The sequence below is a fragment of the Salvelinus fontinalis genome, chromosome 6, assembly GCF_029448725.1.
Source record: "Salvelinus fontinalis isolate EN_2023a chromosome 6, ASM2944872v1, whole genome shotgun sequence".
Taxonomy (NCBI): domain Eukaryota; kingdom Metazoa; phylum Chordata; class Actinopteri; order Salmoniformes; family Salmonidae; genus Salvelinus; species Salvelinus fontinalis.
Window position 1 is genome coordinate 5792638 of NC_074670.1, and position 17175 is coordinate 5809812.

The window sequence follows — 17175 nt, forward strand, 5'->3', positions numbered from 1 at the left end:
TATTTAATGTGATACGTACATGGATACTATAGTATTATCTGAGACTTGGTCTCTGAGGATAACTCTGATGCTGTCTGTATGGATGTATGATCTCTGTGGTAACTTGTATCTGTACAGGGTGAACTCTGAATTACTATATGTAAAAACATTTTCTGTTTCTCTCAGAAACTGGTCTCACTGGTTTTGTGCGTATGAAACATTTCTGCAATATTTTATTTCCGTTCGCGAAACATGGGACCCACACTTTACGTTTATATTTTTGTTCAGTGTATAATATCAAATACACTGTATATATACACATGTCAAATATTACTGCCCAGTACATTACTATTCTACTGCTACTAAAATAAGTACTACTACTGTACTACAATTATTACGTATATTACAACAAGTAAATTGAGTAGTATTTGTTATTTGTGTTTTACTGCAGGAACCGTTGTTTTACTGCAGGATCAGCTGTTTTACTGCAGGAACCGTTGTTTTACTGCAGAATCAGTTGTTTTACTGCAGGATCAGTTGTTTTACTGCAGAATCAGTTGTTTTACTGCAGAATCAGTTGTTTTACTGCAGAATCAGTTGTTTTACTGCAGGATCAGTTGTTTTACTGCAGGATCAGTTGTTTTACTGCAGAATCAGTTGTTTTACTGCAGGATCAGTTGTTTTACTGCAGGATCAGTTGTTTTACTGATGATGTGGTGGTGAGGCTAGGAGATTATAGCCTGTTAGCCTGTTGCTAAGAGAGACCCTTTTTGCTACAGTATCAAAACCCCCTAGTTTTGAAGCGTAAAACAATACACTTTAACGATGGCTGACACGCCAGTTACCTTGACGAAGTTGAGCAAGCGTCTGAACCCCCAGGGGACAGCGTAGAGCCACTCTGATCCAGGATCAGGCCAGCGGGGATCCACCAGTTCAGCCAGGTCTCTGTTCAAGACAGTAAGAATAACAATGATAATAATATTAATAATTGTAATAATAATAATGCTGATAATAATAATGGTGATAATGATACTAATAACTAATGATAATATTAATAATAGTAATAATATGAATGATAATAATAGTAATAAGTAATGATAGTAATACAAGTAATGATAGTATTAATAATAATAATGATAATAATCTTAATTATACTAATAATTATATTAATAATGATGATGATAATAATAATAATAATAATATTCATAATAGTAATAAAAGTAATGATAGTATTAACAATAACGATAATAATATTAATGATACTAATAATTATATTAATAATAATAATAATATTCATAATAATGATGATAATAATAATAATGATATTAATGATAACAATATTAATAATGATATAATAATAATATTGATAATAATATGAATAATAATAATAATATATGCTGTCAAGTACAGTTAAAATTGTCTCATTCCTCCTCCCTCCTCTCCCCTGTAACTATTCCCCAGGCCATTGCTGTAAATGAGAATGTTTTCTCAGTCAACTTACCTCCACCTTACCTCACTCAACCCCTTTGTTATATCAAGCCTAAATAAGTTCAGGAGTAAACATTTGCTTATCAAGTCACATAAAAAGTTGCAGGGACTCACTCTGTGTGTAATAATAGTGTTTAACATGATTTATGAATGACTACCTCATCTCTGTACCCCACACACAATTATCTGTAAGATTCCTCAATTGAGAAGTGAATTTCAAACAGATTCAACCACAAAGACCAGGGAGGTTTTCCAATGCCTCGCAAAGAAGGGTACCTATTGGTAGATTTATATTGGGCGAGTTACAGTTTTGACTTAAATCGGATAGGTTTTGAAAATGGCTGTCTAGCAATGATCAACAACCAATTTGACAGAGCTTGAAGAATTTGGAAAAGAATAATGGGCATATCCTGCACATTCCAGGTGTACAAAGCTTTTAGAGACCTCAGAAAGACTCACAGCTGTAATCACTGCCAAAGGTGATTCTACCCAATATTGACTCAGGGGTGGGAATACTTTATGTAAATTCTATATTTCTGTTTTACATTTTCAATACATATGAAAAAAATGTCTAAAAACATGTTTTCACTTTGTCATTATTGGGTATTGTGATGTCATTATTGGGTATTGTGATGTCATAATGGGGTATTGTGATGTCATAATGGGGTATTGTGTGTAGACTGGTGAAGGATCAGAACACTTCCCGGATGCAGTGTAAAAACGGTAGTTCAAGTTGAAGATAATATGTGCCATCAGGTTTAAATTTACTGTCATTTCAATTAGTTTAACCTTGCTTAAATAAAACAATGCATTTTTAATTGTGAGCGAGCAATTGCGCCTTTTAACTTTTCAATTATAATTTATGTTCAACATTAATTAAGTTGCCATTTGTAAGTAGCCTGAGCACAAGTCTGTTTGTGCCTTCATGCCACTCCTGCTAATTTCTAAGTACAAGTCATAGGTACAAGTCCATACATTGGAATTTGTCTTCGACAACAGCTCGTATTTTTTTTTCAACCTTTATTAAACTAGGCAAGTCAGTTAAGAACAAATTTTGCCTACCCCGGCAAAATCCGGACGACGCTGGGCCAATTGTGCGCTGCCCTATGGGACTCCCAATCACAGCCGGATGTGATGCAGACCGGATGTGACCGACCGCTCTGTATTAGACTCTCTGCTAACCGACCGCTCTGTATTAGACTCTCTGCTAACCGACCGCTCTGTATTAGACTCTGCTAACCGACCGCTCTGTATTAGACTCTCTGCTAACCGACCGCTCTGTATTAGACTCTCTGCTAACCGACCGCTCTGTATTAGACTCTCTGCTAACCGACCGCTCTGTATTAGACTCTCTGCTAACCGACCGCTCTGTATTAGACTCTCTGCTAACCGACCGCTCTGTATTAGACTCTCTGCTAACCGACCGCTCTGTATTAGACTCTCTGCTAACCGACCGCTCTGTATTAGACTCTCTGCTAACCGACCGCTCTGTATTAGACTCTCTGCTAACCGACCGCTCTGTATTAGACTCTGCTAACCGACCGCTCTGTATTAGACTCTCTGCTAACCGACCGCTCTGTATTAGACTCTCTGCTAACCGACCAAAATGTTCAAATGTAGGCTACCTTTTAGTGTAGCTGATGTCACTCACTCTCTACCTAAGTAGCCTACGATTAAAACCAGATATTTTTGGTTTTATACTCAAGTAGACTTTGTGTCTTTCACTTGAGTCATTTTCCATTTATACTTTTACTTTTACTCAAGTATGACAATACAGTACTTTTCCTCATTTCTGTCAATATCCAGTATCTTTAAGTGCTAGTAGGCTACCTGTCAGTGAAGTAGCTGCTGCTGCCGCGTCCCGACTGGTAGTTCTTCTGGGTAATGTAACGCGTGGTGAAGTGACCGATACCCAGGAAGTCACAGGTACCCTTAACGTAGCTCTTCTCCTGAGAAGAGAAGGTGGGGAGGCGGGACGTACCCAGACCCTGCTGGGCACTCTTACGACCTGGAGAGAGACAGAGACCCGTTTTATTTAACCTTTATTTAACAAGGCAAGTCACACAGTTAGACTACTGGTCACTGTTAGACCTCAGTCCTAACCCTGGGTAGGGGAAGTGGGATGTACCCAGGCCCTGCTGGGCACTCTTACGACCTGGAGAGAGACAGAGAGAGACCAGTTTTATTTTGTACATTTTTTATTTAACAAGGTAAGTCACACAGTTAGACTACTGGTCACTGTTAGACCTTAGTCCTAACCCTGGGTTGGTGAGGTGGGATGTACCCAGGCCCTGCTGGACAGAGAGGGAGACCCAGGGTCTAACTCAGTCCCTCTACACTCTAGAGTCTAACTCAGGCGTGGATCCCACCACTTCCACCGAATGTAATGGGAGTTACATTACATTCTTAACAAGTCTAGACTAGTTTGCAAATCAACATTTCCCTTTAAGTAATATTTTATTCACACAACATTTATTTGTTTTTGTTTATTGTCTTGCAATGATTCTGTCTGTGAACATCAGCCATGGAAATAGTTAATTTCTCAGGTCATGTAACTCACCAATAAAGTCCTTCATGACTTGTGGGTAGTCCCCGTGGAAGATGGGAGTGGCGAACCAGCCCATGTAGAATTGGACATATCTCTCTGCTGCCTCGATGTCCTTCTGGTTACTAATGTCCACGGGTTCACCCCAATCTCCAGACAGAGAGATGCCCACCAGCCCTACAGGAGATGGGATCAATCAACCAATCAACGTCTTTTATTGGCCCAATTTGGGAAATGTGGGTAAAAAAAAAAAGTTTTTTAAAAGGAAGGCTGTGACGTTGATTGACCTTTCTGTTTTCCTCTCCACTTGGTGTCATAGGTGTGCCAGACTTTAGCATGGGCCTGACAAGACAAAGAGAGAGACCACTGGTATCACTGATAACATTTCAATTCATCATCAAACCTTTTGATTAGTGGAATCGGGTGTGTAGTTGTCTGTAGCTTGTGAGGTGTGGAAACACTTTGTTTGCTTTTATGAATTTTGTCTTGCTGCTTTTTGTTCTATGTTGCTCTGTCTGTATGCTACGTCTTGCTTGTTCTATGTTGCTCTGTCTGTATGCTACGTCTTGCTCTATGTTGCTCTGTCTGTATGCTACGTCTTGCTTGTTCTATGTTGCTCTGTCTGTATGCTACGTCTTGTCCTATGTTGCTCTGTCTGTATGCTACGTCTTGCTCTATGTTGCTCTGTCTGTATGCTACGTCTTGCTTGTCCTATGTTGCTCTGTCTGTATGCTACGTCTTGCTCTATGTTGCTCTGTCTGTATGCTACGTCTTGCTTGTTCTATGTTGCTCTGTCTGTATGCTACGTCTTGCTTGTCCTATGTTGCTCTGTCTGTATGCTACGTCTTGTTCTATGTTGCTCTGTCTGTATGCTACGTCTTGCTTGTCCTATGTTGCTCTGCGTGTGCTCACTGCTCAATGATTGTCTATATTGTAATTGTTTTTAATAACCTGCCCAGGGACTGCGGTTGAAAATTAGCCGGCTGGCTAAAACCGTCACTTTTACTGAAACGCTGATTAATGTGCATTGTCCCTGTAAAAAATAAAAATAAATAATCTAAACTAGACTAGTGATAGAGCAAGACGTTCCCAGGACCAGGATTAATAAACATTGATCTATTTGAATCAAACGTCCACAGTGGAGTTGATTGACCATGATAAAGTTAGCCTGGTCCCAGATCTGTAGGTGTTGTATAGTCAGCTTCTATAGCCACTATAGACTGGTCCCAGGTCTGTAGGTGCTTAGTCAGCTTCTATAGCCACTGTAGACTGGTCCCAGGTCTGTAGGTGCTGTATAGTCAGCTTCTATAGCCACTGTAGGCTGGTCCCAGGTCTGTAGGTGCTGTATAGTCAGCTTCTATAGCCACTGTAGACTGGTCCCAGGTCTGTAGGTGCTGTCTAGTCAGCTTCTATAGCCACTGTAGACTGGTCCCAGGTCTGTAGGTGCTGTATAGTCAGCTTCTATAGCCACTGTAGGCTGGTCCCAGGTCTGTAGGTGCTTAGTCAGCTTCTATAGCCACTGTAGACTGGTCCCAGGTCTGTAGGTGCTGTATAGTCAGCTTCTATAGCCACTGTAGGCTGGTCCCAGGTCTGTAGGTGCTGTATAGTCAGCTTCTATAGCCACTGTAGACTGGTCCCAGGTCTGTAGGTGCTGTATAGTCAGCTTCTATAGCCACTGTAGACTGGTCCCAGGTCTGTAGGTGCTGTATAGTCAGCTTCTATAGCCACTGTAGACTGGTCCCAGGTCTGTAGGTGCTGTATAGTCAGCTTCTATAGCCACTGTAGACTGGTCCCAGATCTGTAGGTGTTGTATAGTCAGCTTCTATAGCCACTATAGACTGGTCCCAGATCTGTAGGTGTTGTATAGTCAGCTTCTATAGTCACTATAGACTGGTCCCAGGTCTGTAGGTGTTGTATAGTCAGCTTCTATAGCCACTGTAGACTGGTCCCAGATCTGTAGGTGCTGTATAGTCAGCTTCTATAGCCACTGTAGACTGGTCCCAGGTCTGTAGGTGCTGTATAGTCAGCTTCTATAGCCACTGTAGGCTGGTCCCAGGTCTGTAGGTGCTGTATAGTCAGCTTCTATAGCCACTGTAGACTGGTCCCAGGTCTGTAGGTGCTGTATAGTCAGCTTCTATAGCCACTGTAGACTGGTCCCAGGTCTGTAGGTGCTGTATAGTCAGCTTCTATAGCCACTGTAGACTGGTCCCAGGTCTGTAGGTGCTGTATAGTCAGCTTCTATAGCCACTGTAGACTGGTCCCAGGTCTGTAGGTGCTGTATAGTCAGCTTCTATAGCCACTGTAGACTGGTCCCAGGTCTGTAGGTGCTGTATAGTCAGCTTCTATAGCCACTGTAGACTGGTCCCAGATCTGTAGGTGTTGTATAGTCAGCTTCTATAGCCACTATAGACTGGTCCCAGATCTGTAGGTGTTGTATAGTCAGCTTCTATAGTCACTATAGACTGGTCCCAAGTCTGTAGGTGTTGTATAGTCAGCTTCTATAGTCACTATAGACTGGTCCCAGGTCTGTAGGTGTTGTATAGTCAGCTTCTATAGCCACTGTAGACTGGTCCCAGATCTGTAGGTGCTGTATAGTCAGCTTCTATAGCCACTGTAGACTGGTCCCAGGTCTGTAGGTGCTGTATAGTCAGCTTCTATAGCCACTGTAGACTGGTCCCAGGTCACTGTAGCACAAACAGATCTGGGACCAGATAAAACAGTGACCTCTGACCTTGATCATGTGATGCGCGGCCCGGTAGGCCCCTGTTCCTCTCAGCTTCAGTCCAGGAGCGTGTTCACCGGTCTCATATCCCTCCACCGCCACCGACTGCAAACACACACACCAGTCAGTCATTTACCCTGTTCACCAGTCTCATATCCCTCCACCGCCACCGACTGCAAACACACACACCAGTCAGTCATTTACCCTGTTCACCGGTCTCATATCCCTCCACCGCCACCGACTGCAAACACACACACCAGTCAGTCAGCCAGCCAGTCAGCCAGCCAGTCAGCCAGTCAGTCATTTACCCTGCCACCCCCCCTCTATAGACATTTACCCTGCCACCCCCCCTCTATTGACATTTACCCTGCCACCCCCCCTATAGACATTTACCCCCCCCCCCCCCCCCCATGGACATTTGTTTTGCAGTGGGAAAACAAATGTTAGCATTTCTTATTTGATGTTCAAGTAGTTGGAAGTTCAAGTTAGTCCTCCCTATTTCAGTCTCTTTTCATACGTTTGGTGCCTAATGAATACTACCCAGGTGGCCACTTGTCAAGTACAGCAATAACCAGTTTTAAATGGCTCATGCTAATAACTGTTCAAATCAAATCACAATTTATTTTGCGTATTTTACAAGGTCTCAACACTCAACACACTCAACACACATAAAAAAAATAAAAAAAAAATAGAACAATACGTTTGGTTTGAAGAAATGTTGAACGACTTAAATGTACCCAGGGGTTGTTAAAGGTGATCCAGTATTTGACTCGGTTTCCAAATCTCTCAAAACACAGGTTGGCAAACTCATTAAAGTAGTTGACCATGCTGAGGTTCTGCCATCCCCCGTACTTCTCCTGGAGGACCTACAGGAACACATAGAGGAAGAGACGAACCAGGAACACATGGAGGAAGAGACGAACCAGGAACACATAGAGGAAGAGACGAACCAGGAACACATAGAGGAAGAGACGAACCAGGAACACATGGAGGAAGAGACGAACCAGGAACACATAGAGGAAGAGACGAACCAGGAACACATAGAGGAAGAGACGAACCAGGAACACATAGAGGAAGAGACGAACCAGGAACACATAGAGGAAGAGACGAACCAGGAACACATGGAGGAAGAGACGAACCAGGAACACATGGAGGAAGAGACGAACCAGGAACACATAGAGGATGAGACGAACCAGGAACACATGGAGGAAGAGACGAACCAGGAACACATAGAGGAAGAGACGAACCAGGAACACATAGAGGAAGAGACGAACCAGGAACACATAGAGGAAGAGACGAACCAGGAACACATAGAGGAAGAGACGAACCAGGAACACATAGAGGATGAGACGAACCAGGAACACATAGAGGAAGAGACGAACCAGGAACACATAGAGGAAGAGACGAACCAGGAACACATAGAGGAAGAGACGAACCAGGAACACATAGAGGAAGAGACGAACCAGGAACACATAGAGGAAGAGACGAACCAGGAACACATAGAGGAAGAGACGAACCAGGAACACATGGAGGAAGAGACGAACCAGGAACACATGGAGGAAGAGACGAACCAGGAACACATAGAGGATGAGACGAACCAGGAACACATGGAGGAAGAGACGAACCAGGAACACATAGAGGAAGAGACGAACCAGGAACACATAGAGGAAGAGACGAACCAGGAACACATAGAGGAAGAGACGAACCAGGAACACATAGAGGAAGAGACGAACCAGGAACACATAGAGGATGAGACGAACCAGGAACACATAGAGGAAGAGACGAACCAGGAACACATAGAGGAAGAGACGAACCAGGAACACATAGAGGAAGAGACGAACCAGGAACACATAGAGGAAGAGACGAACCAGGAACACATAGAGGAAGAGACGAACCAGGAACACATGGAGGAAGAGACGAACCAGGAACACAGAGAGGAAGAGACGAACCAGGAACACATAGAGGAAGAGACGAAGTGAAATAACTGATTGAAACGCTATTAGCGCGCACCACCGCTAACTAGCTAGCCATTTCACATCCGTTACACTTGCCACAACTTTTATGGCCGCAGGTCATGCCGAATGTTCCCATGACAACATACAGACACATCGTATCTTTTGCATGAAAATGACCCCCAACAGGAGTTGGCTAGACGACACAAATAGATCAAGGAACCAGGCAATGTCTAGTCTGTTTTATTATGACCCACCTGAGGTAGATCCCAGTGGTACAGAGTAACGATGGGTGTGATCTTGTTCTCCAACAGGTTGTCAATCAACTCATCGTAGTACTTTATCCCTTTCTCATTCACATGGTCAGCTGTGAAAGAAATCCCAGAACCCATCGGTTTGGACCAAAACGTTACACAATACATCTACACAGTAAAACAGTAACACTGGGAACAATCGACAGTGTTTGTTCGTTTTTTTTTTTTTTTTCTAAAATTAATTTTTTTGTACCCTGCACCTACAAATTGACTGGATGTGCGTATCCTACTTGTAATCACACGTCGGTAACTCACACTTGATCCCAGTAGGCAGGATGCGGGGCCAGGAGATGGAGAACCGGTAGTGGTCCAACTTCAGCTCTTTCATTAGGGAGATGTCCTCCTGTGTAACAGAGCAGATGTTATAGCTACGGGTTCTCTTACCTCCAATGTTATAGCTACGGTCTCATTAGGGAGATGTCCTCCTGTGTAACAGAGCAGATGTTATAGCTACGGTCTCATTAGGGAGATGTCCTCCTGGATAACAGAGCAGATGTTATAGCTGGGGTTTCATTAGGGAGATGTCCTCCTGGGTTACAGAGCAGATGTTATAGCTACGGTCTCATTAGGGAGATGTCCTCCTGGGTTACAGAGCAGATGTTATAGCTACGGTCTCATTAGGGAGATGTCCTCCTGGATAACAGAGCAGATGTTATAGCTGGGGTTTCATTAGGGAGATGTCCTCCTGGGTAACAGAGCTGATGTTATAGCTACGGTCTCATTAGGGAGATGTCCTCCTGGTTAACAACAGAGCAGATGTTATAGCTGGGGTCTCATTAGGGAGATGTCCTCCTGTGTAACAGAGCAGATGTTATAGCTACGGTCTCATTAGGGAGATGTCCTCCTGTGTAACAGAGCAGATGTTATAGCTACGGGTCTCATTAGGGAGATGTCCTCCTGTGTAACAGAGCAGATGTTATAGCTACGGGTCTCATTAGGGAGATGTCCTCCTGTGTTACAACAGAGCAGATGTTATAGCTACGGTCTCATTAGGGAGATGTCCTCCTGGGTAACAGAGCAGATGTTATAGCTACGGTCTCATTAGGGAGATGTCCTCCTGGGTAACAGAGCAGATGTTATAGCTACGGTCTCATTAGGGAGATGTCCTCCTGGGTAACAACAGAGCAGATGTTATAGCTGGGGTCTCATTAGGGAGATGTCCTCCTGGGTAACAGAGCAGATGTTATAGCTACGGTCTCATTAGGGAGATGTCCTCCTGGGTTACAACAGAGCAGATGTTATAGCTGGGGTCTCATTAGGGAGATGTCCTCCTGGGTAACAGAGCAGATGTTATAGCTGGGGTTTCATTAGGGAGGTGTCCTCCTGGGTCACAACAGAGCAGATGTTATAGCTACGGTCTCATTAGGGAGATGTCCTCCTGGGTTACAGAGCAGATGTTATAGCTGGGGTCTCATTAGGGAGATGTCCTCCTGGGTAACAGAGCAGATGTTATAGCTACGGTCTCATTAGGGAGATGTCCTCCTGGGTTACAACAGAGCAGATGTTATAGCTGGGGTCTCATTAGGGAGATGTCCTCCTGGGTAACAGGGCAGATGTTATAGCTGGGGTCTCATTAGGGAGATGTCCTCCTGGGTAACAGAGCAGATGTTATAGCTACGGTCTCATTAGGGAGATGTCCTCCTGGGTAACAGAGCAGATGTTATAGCTGGGGTCTCATTAGGGAGACGTCCTCCTGGTTACAACAGAGCAGATGTTATAGCTGGGGTCTCATTAGGGAGATGTCCTCCTGGGAAACAGAGCAGATGTTATAGCTGGGGTCTCATTAGGGAGATGTCCTCCTGGGTTACAGAGCAGATGTTATAGCTGGGGTTTCATTAGGGAGATGTCCTCCTGGGTTACAACAGAGCAGATGTTATAGCTGGGGTCTCATTAGGGAGGTGTCCTCCTGGGTAACAGAGCAGATGTTATAGCTGGGGTCTCATTAGGGAGATGTCCTCCTGGGTAACAGAGCAGATGTTATAGCTACGGTCTCATTAGGGAGATGTCCTCCTGGGTTACAGAGCAGATGTTATAGCTACGGTCTCATTAGGGAGATGTCCTCCTGGGTTACAACAGAGCAGATGTTATAGCTGGGGTCTCATTAGGGAGATGTCCTCCTGTGTAACAGAGCAGATGTTATAGCTGGGGTCTCATTAGGGAGATGTCCTCCTGGGTTACAGAGCAGATGTTATAGCTACGGTCTCATTAGGGAGATGTCCTCCTGGGTAACAGAGCAGATGTTATAGCTACGGTCTCATTAGGGAGATGTCCTCCTGGGTTACAACAGAGCAGATGTTATAGCTGGGGTCTCATTAGGGAGATGTCCTCCTGGGTAACAGAGCAGATGTTATAGCTGGGGTCTCATTAGGGAGATGTCCTCCTGGGTTACAACAGAGCAGATGTTATAGCTACGGTCTCATTAGGGAGATGTCCTCCTGTGTAACAGAGCAGATGTTATAGCTGGGGTCTCATTAGGGAGATGTCCTCCTGGGTAACAGAGCAGATGTTATAGCTGGGGTCTCATTAGGGAGATGTCCTCCTGGGTAACAACAGAGCAGATGTTATAGCTGGGGTCTCATTAGCGAGATGTCCTCCTGGGTTACAACAGAGCAGATGTTATAGCTGGGGTCTCATTAGGGAGAGGTCCTCCTGGGTAACAGAGCAGATGTTATAGCTACGGTCTCATTAGGGAGATGTCCTCCTGGTTAACAACAGAGCAGATGTTATAGCTGGGGTCTCATTAGGGAGATGTCCTCCTGGGTAACAGAGCAGATGTTATAGCTGGGGTCTCATTAGGGAGATGTCCTCCTGGGTTACAGAGCAGATGTTATAGCTGGGGTTTCATTAGGGAGATGTCCTCCTGGGTAACAGAGCAGATGTTATAGCTGGGGTCTCATTAGGGAGATGTCCTCCTGGGTAACAGAGCAGATGTTATAGCTGGGGTCTCATTAGGGAGATGTCCTCCTGGGTAACAGAGCAGATGTTATAGCTGGGGTCTCATTAGGGAGATGTCCTCCTGGGTAACAGAGCAGATGTTATAGCTGGGGTCTCATTAGGGAGATGTCCTCCTGGGTAACAGAGCAGGTGTTATAGCTGGGGTCTCATTAGGGAGATGTCCTCCTGGGTAACAGAGCAGATGTTATAGCTGGGGTCTCATTAGGGAGATGTCCTCCTGGGTAACAGAGCAGATGTTATAGCTACGGGTTCTCTTACCTCCAAGGTAAGAGTAAAGTACAAGTAAAGGGGTTTAGGTAGCGGGTTACATTTGCGGGAAACGAGTTAAACAAAATGTTTTAAGGTGAATTTCTAGGATTTTACAATGGTCTGTCACCAGAGTTACGTTCAATCACTGATTTGAAGTTGTGTTTATATGACTTGTGAGGTGCTGTTTTACTTCAGTAAAGGAAGTCACCTTGATTTTGTAGTATCCCTGGCAAGAAGAGTCTCCGGTGTCGTTCTGCAGTATCTTTCCCTTCCTGTGAGAGAACACGTCCCAGATACTCAGTCCTTTACCGTCTTGGTCCCAGGCTCCTTCTGTTTGATAGGCTGAACTGCCGGCACCCCACGAAAATCCTGCACACGGATGTAGAACGATCACAATCAGTCAGCCAGTCAGTCAGTCAGTCAATCAATCAATCAGTCAATCAGTCAATCAGTCAATCAGTCAGTCAGCCAGTCAATCAGTCAGTCAGTCAATCAATCAGTCAGTCAGTCAATCAGTCAGTCAGATAGATTGAACAAACCACCTCTCGGATGGACATTTATAATTTCACGGATACATTTACAATGCTATGTTCAGAGAGACATGATATCAATGAAATTATATGATCCAAACGGATCTGATCCAAACGGTTCTGATCCAGCCACACGGTTTAAAACAAAATACTCATAATTTGTCACAGGGTTGGATGTGTGTTCAGGGTTAGATGTGTGTTCAGGGTTAGATGTGTGTAATACGAGGTTTGACGTTATGCAAGGCTGGATGTGCATTGTATAGGGTTTAGTGTGTGTTCTGCAGGGTTTGAGTCCGTACCAGCTGGAAAAGTCCCATAATAGAAGGAGCCGCGGTCGTTCTTTGTCCAGTCGAAGTCCTCAGCCGCAGACAGACACAGCACCAGCACCAGCACATGGCACGCCCTGACCGCACAGCAGGGAAGCATGGTAGTCCTATCTCTGGTGATCCAGTCACTGCTGAAACAGAGAGGGCACCCTCTGATACATTCAGCAGCTCTCTCTCTCTCTCTCTGTTATGTTAGTCTGGTCCACCAGCCTCCCTCTCTCTGTCTCTCTGTCTCTCTCTCTCTCTCTCTCTCTCTCTCTCTCTCTCTCTCTCTCTCTCTCTCTCTGTCTCTGTCTCTGTCTCTGTGTCTCTCTCTCTCTGTCTCTGTGTCTCTCTCTCTCTGTCTCTCTCTCTCTCTGTCTCTGTCTCTCTCTCTGTTATGTTAGTCTGGTCTGCCAGTGCTCTCTCTGTCTCTGTCTCTGTCTCCCTGTCTCTCTGTCTCTCTGTCTCTCTGTGTCTCTCTGTGTCTCTCTGTGTCTCTCTGTGTCTCTCTGTGTCTCTCTGTGTCTCTGTCTCTGTCTCTCTCTGCCTCTGTCTCTGTCTCTCTCTGTCTGTCTCTGTCTCTGTCGCTGTCTGTGTCTCTCTCACTACTCTGTTAATATAAAGTATTGTACATGTGAATTCCCAACGTTCTGACAGTTCACAGTATCTATATCTACAGAGCCTTCAGAAAGTATTCAAACCCCTCGGCTTATTCCACATGTTGTTGTTGTTACAGCCTGAATTCAAAATTGATTAACTCTTTTTTTCTCATCCATCTACACACAATACCCCATTATGACATCACAATACCCCATTATGACATCACAATACCTCATTATGACAAAGTGAAAGTATGTTTTTTTAGAAGTGTTTGCAAATTTATTGAAAATTAAATGCAGAAATACAGTGGCAAGAAAAAGTATGTTAACCCTTTGGAATAAAGAACCCTTTGGTAATAAAGTCACAACAATAGACAAACACAGTCTGCTTCAACTAATAACACACACAAAAACAAAAAAATCTGGTCTATATTGAATACATCATTTAAACATTCACAGTGTAGGTTTGAAGAAGTATTTACCCTAGGCCAATGATTTCTCCAAAAGCTAATTGGAGTCGGGAGTCAGCTAACGTGGAGTCCAATCAATGAGACAAGATTGGAGATGTTGATATTGCCCTGCAATATAAAAAACACTCACAAAATTTGAGTTTCCTAGTCACAAGAAGCATTGCCTGATGTGAACCATGCCTCGAACAAACGAGATCTAAGAAGACCTAAGATTAAGAATTGTTGACTTGCATAAAGCTGGAAAGGGTTACACAAGTATCTCTAAAAGCCTTGATGTTCATCAGTCCACGGAAAGACAAATTGTCTATAAATGGAGAAAGTTCAGCACTGTTGCTACTCTCCCTAGGAGTGGCCGTCCTGCAAAGACGACTGCAAGAGCACAGCGCAGAATGCTCAATGAGGTTAAGAAGAATCCTAGAGTGTCAGCTAAAGACTTACAGAAATCTCTGGAACATGCTAACATCTCTGTTGACGAGTCTACGATACGTAAAACACTAAACAAGAATGGTGTTCATGGGAGGACACCACAGAAGAAGCCACTGCTGTCCAAAAAAAACATTGCTGCACGTCTGAAGTTTGCAAAAGTGCATCTGGATGTTCCACAGCGCTACTGGCTAAATATTCTGTGGACAGATGAAACTACAGTTGAGTTGTTTGGAAGGAACACAATACTATGTGTGGAGAAAAAAAGACACAGCACACCAACATCAAAATCTCATCCCAACTGTAAAGTATGGTGGAGGGAGCATCATCGTTTGGGGCTGCTTTGCTGCCTCAGGGCCTGGACAGCTTGCTATCATCAACGGAAAAATGAATTCGCAAGTTTATCAAGACATTTTGCAGGAGAATATAAGGCTATCTGTCCGCCAATTAAAGCTCAACGACCCAAAACACAGAAGTAAATCTACAACAGAATGGCTTCAACAGAAGAAAATAAGCCTTCTGGCGTGGCCCAGTCAGAGTCCTGACCTCAATCCAATTTGAGATGCTGTGGCATGACCTCAAGAGAGCAGTTCACACAAGACATCCCAAGAAAACTGCTGAACTGAAACAGTTTTTTAAAGCGGAATGGTCCAAAATTCCTCCTGACCGTTGTGCAGGTCTGATCCGCAACTACAGAAAACGTCTCGTTGAGGTTATTGCTGCCAAAGGAGGATCAAATCAGTTATTAAAACCAAGGGTTCACATACTTTTCCCACCCTGCACTGTGAATGTTTACACGGTGTGTTCAATAAAGACATGAAAAACTATAATTGTTTGTGTGTTATTAGTTTGTGTTGGTCTATTGTTGTGACTTAGATGAAGATCAGATCACATTTTATGACAAATTTATGCAGAAATCCAGGTAATTCCAAAGGATTCACATACTTTTTCTTGCCACTTTATCTGTATTCAAGTCTGGACTTTCACATTCTTGTTCTGAAGCCATCCTAGTGTTTCTCGGGGTCCTATTAGAACGTAAATCTCCGCCCCAACTCTGGTTGTTCTGAAGCCATCCTAGCGTTTCTCGGGGTCCTATTAGAACGTAAGTCTTCGCCCCAACTCTGGTTGTTCTGAAGCCATCCTAGCGTTTCTCGGGGTCCTATTAGAACGTAAGTCTTCGCCCCAACTCTGGTTGTTCTGAAGCCATCCTAGTGTTTCTCGGGGTCCTGTTGGAACGTAAGTCTCCGCCCCAACTCTGGTTGTTCTGAAGCCATCCTAGCGTTTCTCGGGGTCCTATTAGAACGTAAATCTCCGCCCCAACTCTGGTTGTTCTGAAGCAGGTTCTCATCAAGGATTTGCCTGTATTTGTCTCCATTCATTGTTCCCTCTATCCTTACCAGTCTCCCAGTCCCTGCTGCTGAAAAGCATCCCCATAGCATGATGCTGCCACCGCCATGCTTCACGGTAGGGATGGTGTTAGATGGGTGATGAGCTGTGCCTGGTTTTCTACAGATATAACGCTTTGCATTGAGACCAAAGAGTTTAATTTGTCTCATCCAGATCACTGAATCATTTGACTTTCACGTCCCTTTTTGCAAACTCCAGGCGGGCTACCATGTTCCTTTATCTCAGGAGTGGCTTCCATAGGGCCATTCTCCCATGAAGCCCAGATTGGTGAAGTGCTGTAGAGACTGTTGTCCTTCTGGCAGGTTCTCCCATCTCAACCAAGGGAACTCTGTAGTTCTGTCAGAGTGGTCATTGGGTTATTGGTCACCTCCCTGACCAAGGTCCTTCTTGCCCGGTTGCTCAGTTTGGTCGGACAGCCAGCTCTAGGCAGAATCTGGGTAGTTCTGTATAATATGTCTAATGGTTTATGTCTAATGGTATAATATGTCTAATGGTACAGTATGTATTATGGTATAATATGTCTAAGGGTATATGTCTAAGGGTATATGTCTAATGGTATAATATGTGTAAGGGTTTAATATGTCTAATGGTATAATATGTGTAAGGGTTTAATATGTCTAATGGTACAGTATGTCTTATGGTATAATATGTCTAAGGGTATAATATGTCTACGGGTATATGTCTAATGGTATAATATGTCTAATGGTATAATATGTCTAATGGTATAATATGTCTAATGGTATATGTGTATGGGTATAATATGTCTAATGGTATAATATGTCTAATGGTATAATATGTCTAATGGTATAATATGTCTACGGGTATAATATGTCTAATGGTATAATATGTCTACGGGTATAATATGTCTACGGGTATAATATGTCTAATGGTATAATATGTCTAATGGTATAATATGTCTACGGGTATAATATGTCTACGGGTATAATATGTCTACGGGTATAATATGTCTAATGGTATAATATGTGTAAGGGTTTAATATGTCTAATGGTATAATATGTGTAAGGGTTTAATATGTCTAATGGTACAGTATGTCTTATGGTATAATATGTCTAAGGGTATAATATGTCTACGGGTATATGTCTAATGGTATAATATGTCTACGGGTATAATATGTCTACGGGTATAATATGTCTACGGGTATAATATGTCTACGGGTTTAATATGTCTAATGGTATAATATGTCTAATGGTATAATATGTCTAATGGTATAATA

At 43.5% G+C, this 17175-nt stretch overlaps 1 protein-coding gene across 3 annotated transcripts in view; it reads right to left on the minus strand.

The window, feature by feature from the left end:
- lctlb (lactase-like b) overlaps positions 1–13162 on the minus strand; it is a 32399-nt gene extending 19237 nt beyond the window's left edge. Inside the window, exons 1-10 of one of the 3 annotated variants that reach the window (XM_055924629.1) lie at positions 13034–13162; positions 12413–12573; positions 9256–9343; positions 8944–9053; positions 7472–7600; positions 6744–6839; positions 4300–4354; positions 4028–4189; positions 3298–3475; positions 825–924 (exon numbers count right to left, since the gene is read on the minus strand). In XM_055924629.1, coding sequence (XP_055780604.1) covers positions 825–924; positions 3298–3475; positions 4028–4189; positions 4300–4354; positions 6744–6839; positions 7472–7600; positions 8944–9053; positions 9256–9343; positions 12413–12573; positions 13034–13160 — 1206 coding nt within the window. In that variant the 5' untranslated portion in view covers positions 13161–13162. Of the gene's footprint in view, positions 1–824; positions 925–3297; positions 3476–4027; positions 4190–4299; positions 4355–6743; positions 6840–7471; positions 7601–8943; positions 9054–9255; positions 9344–12412; positions 12574–13033 lie in introns of those variants that run through there. The other 2 variants (XM_055924630.1, XM_055924631.1) reach the window with 2 other exon arrangements.
- Positions 13163–17175: the final 4013 nt, after the last annotated feature.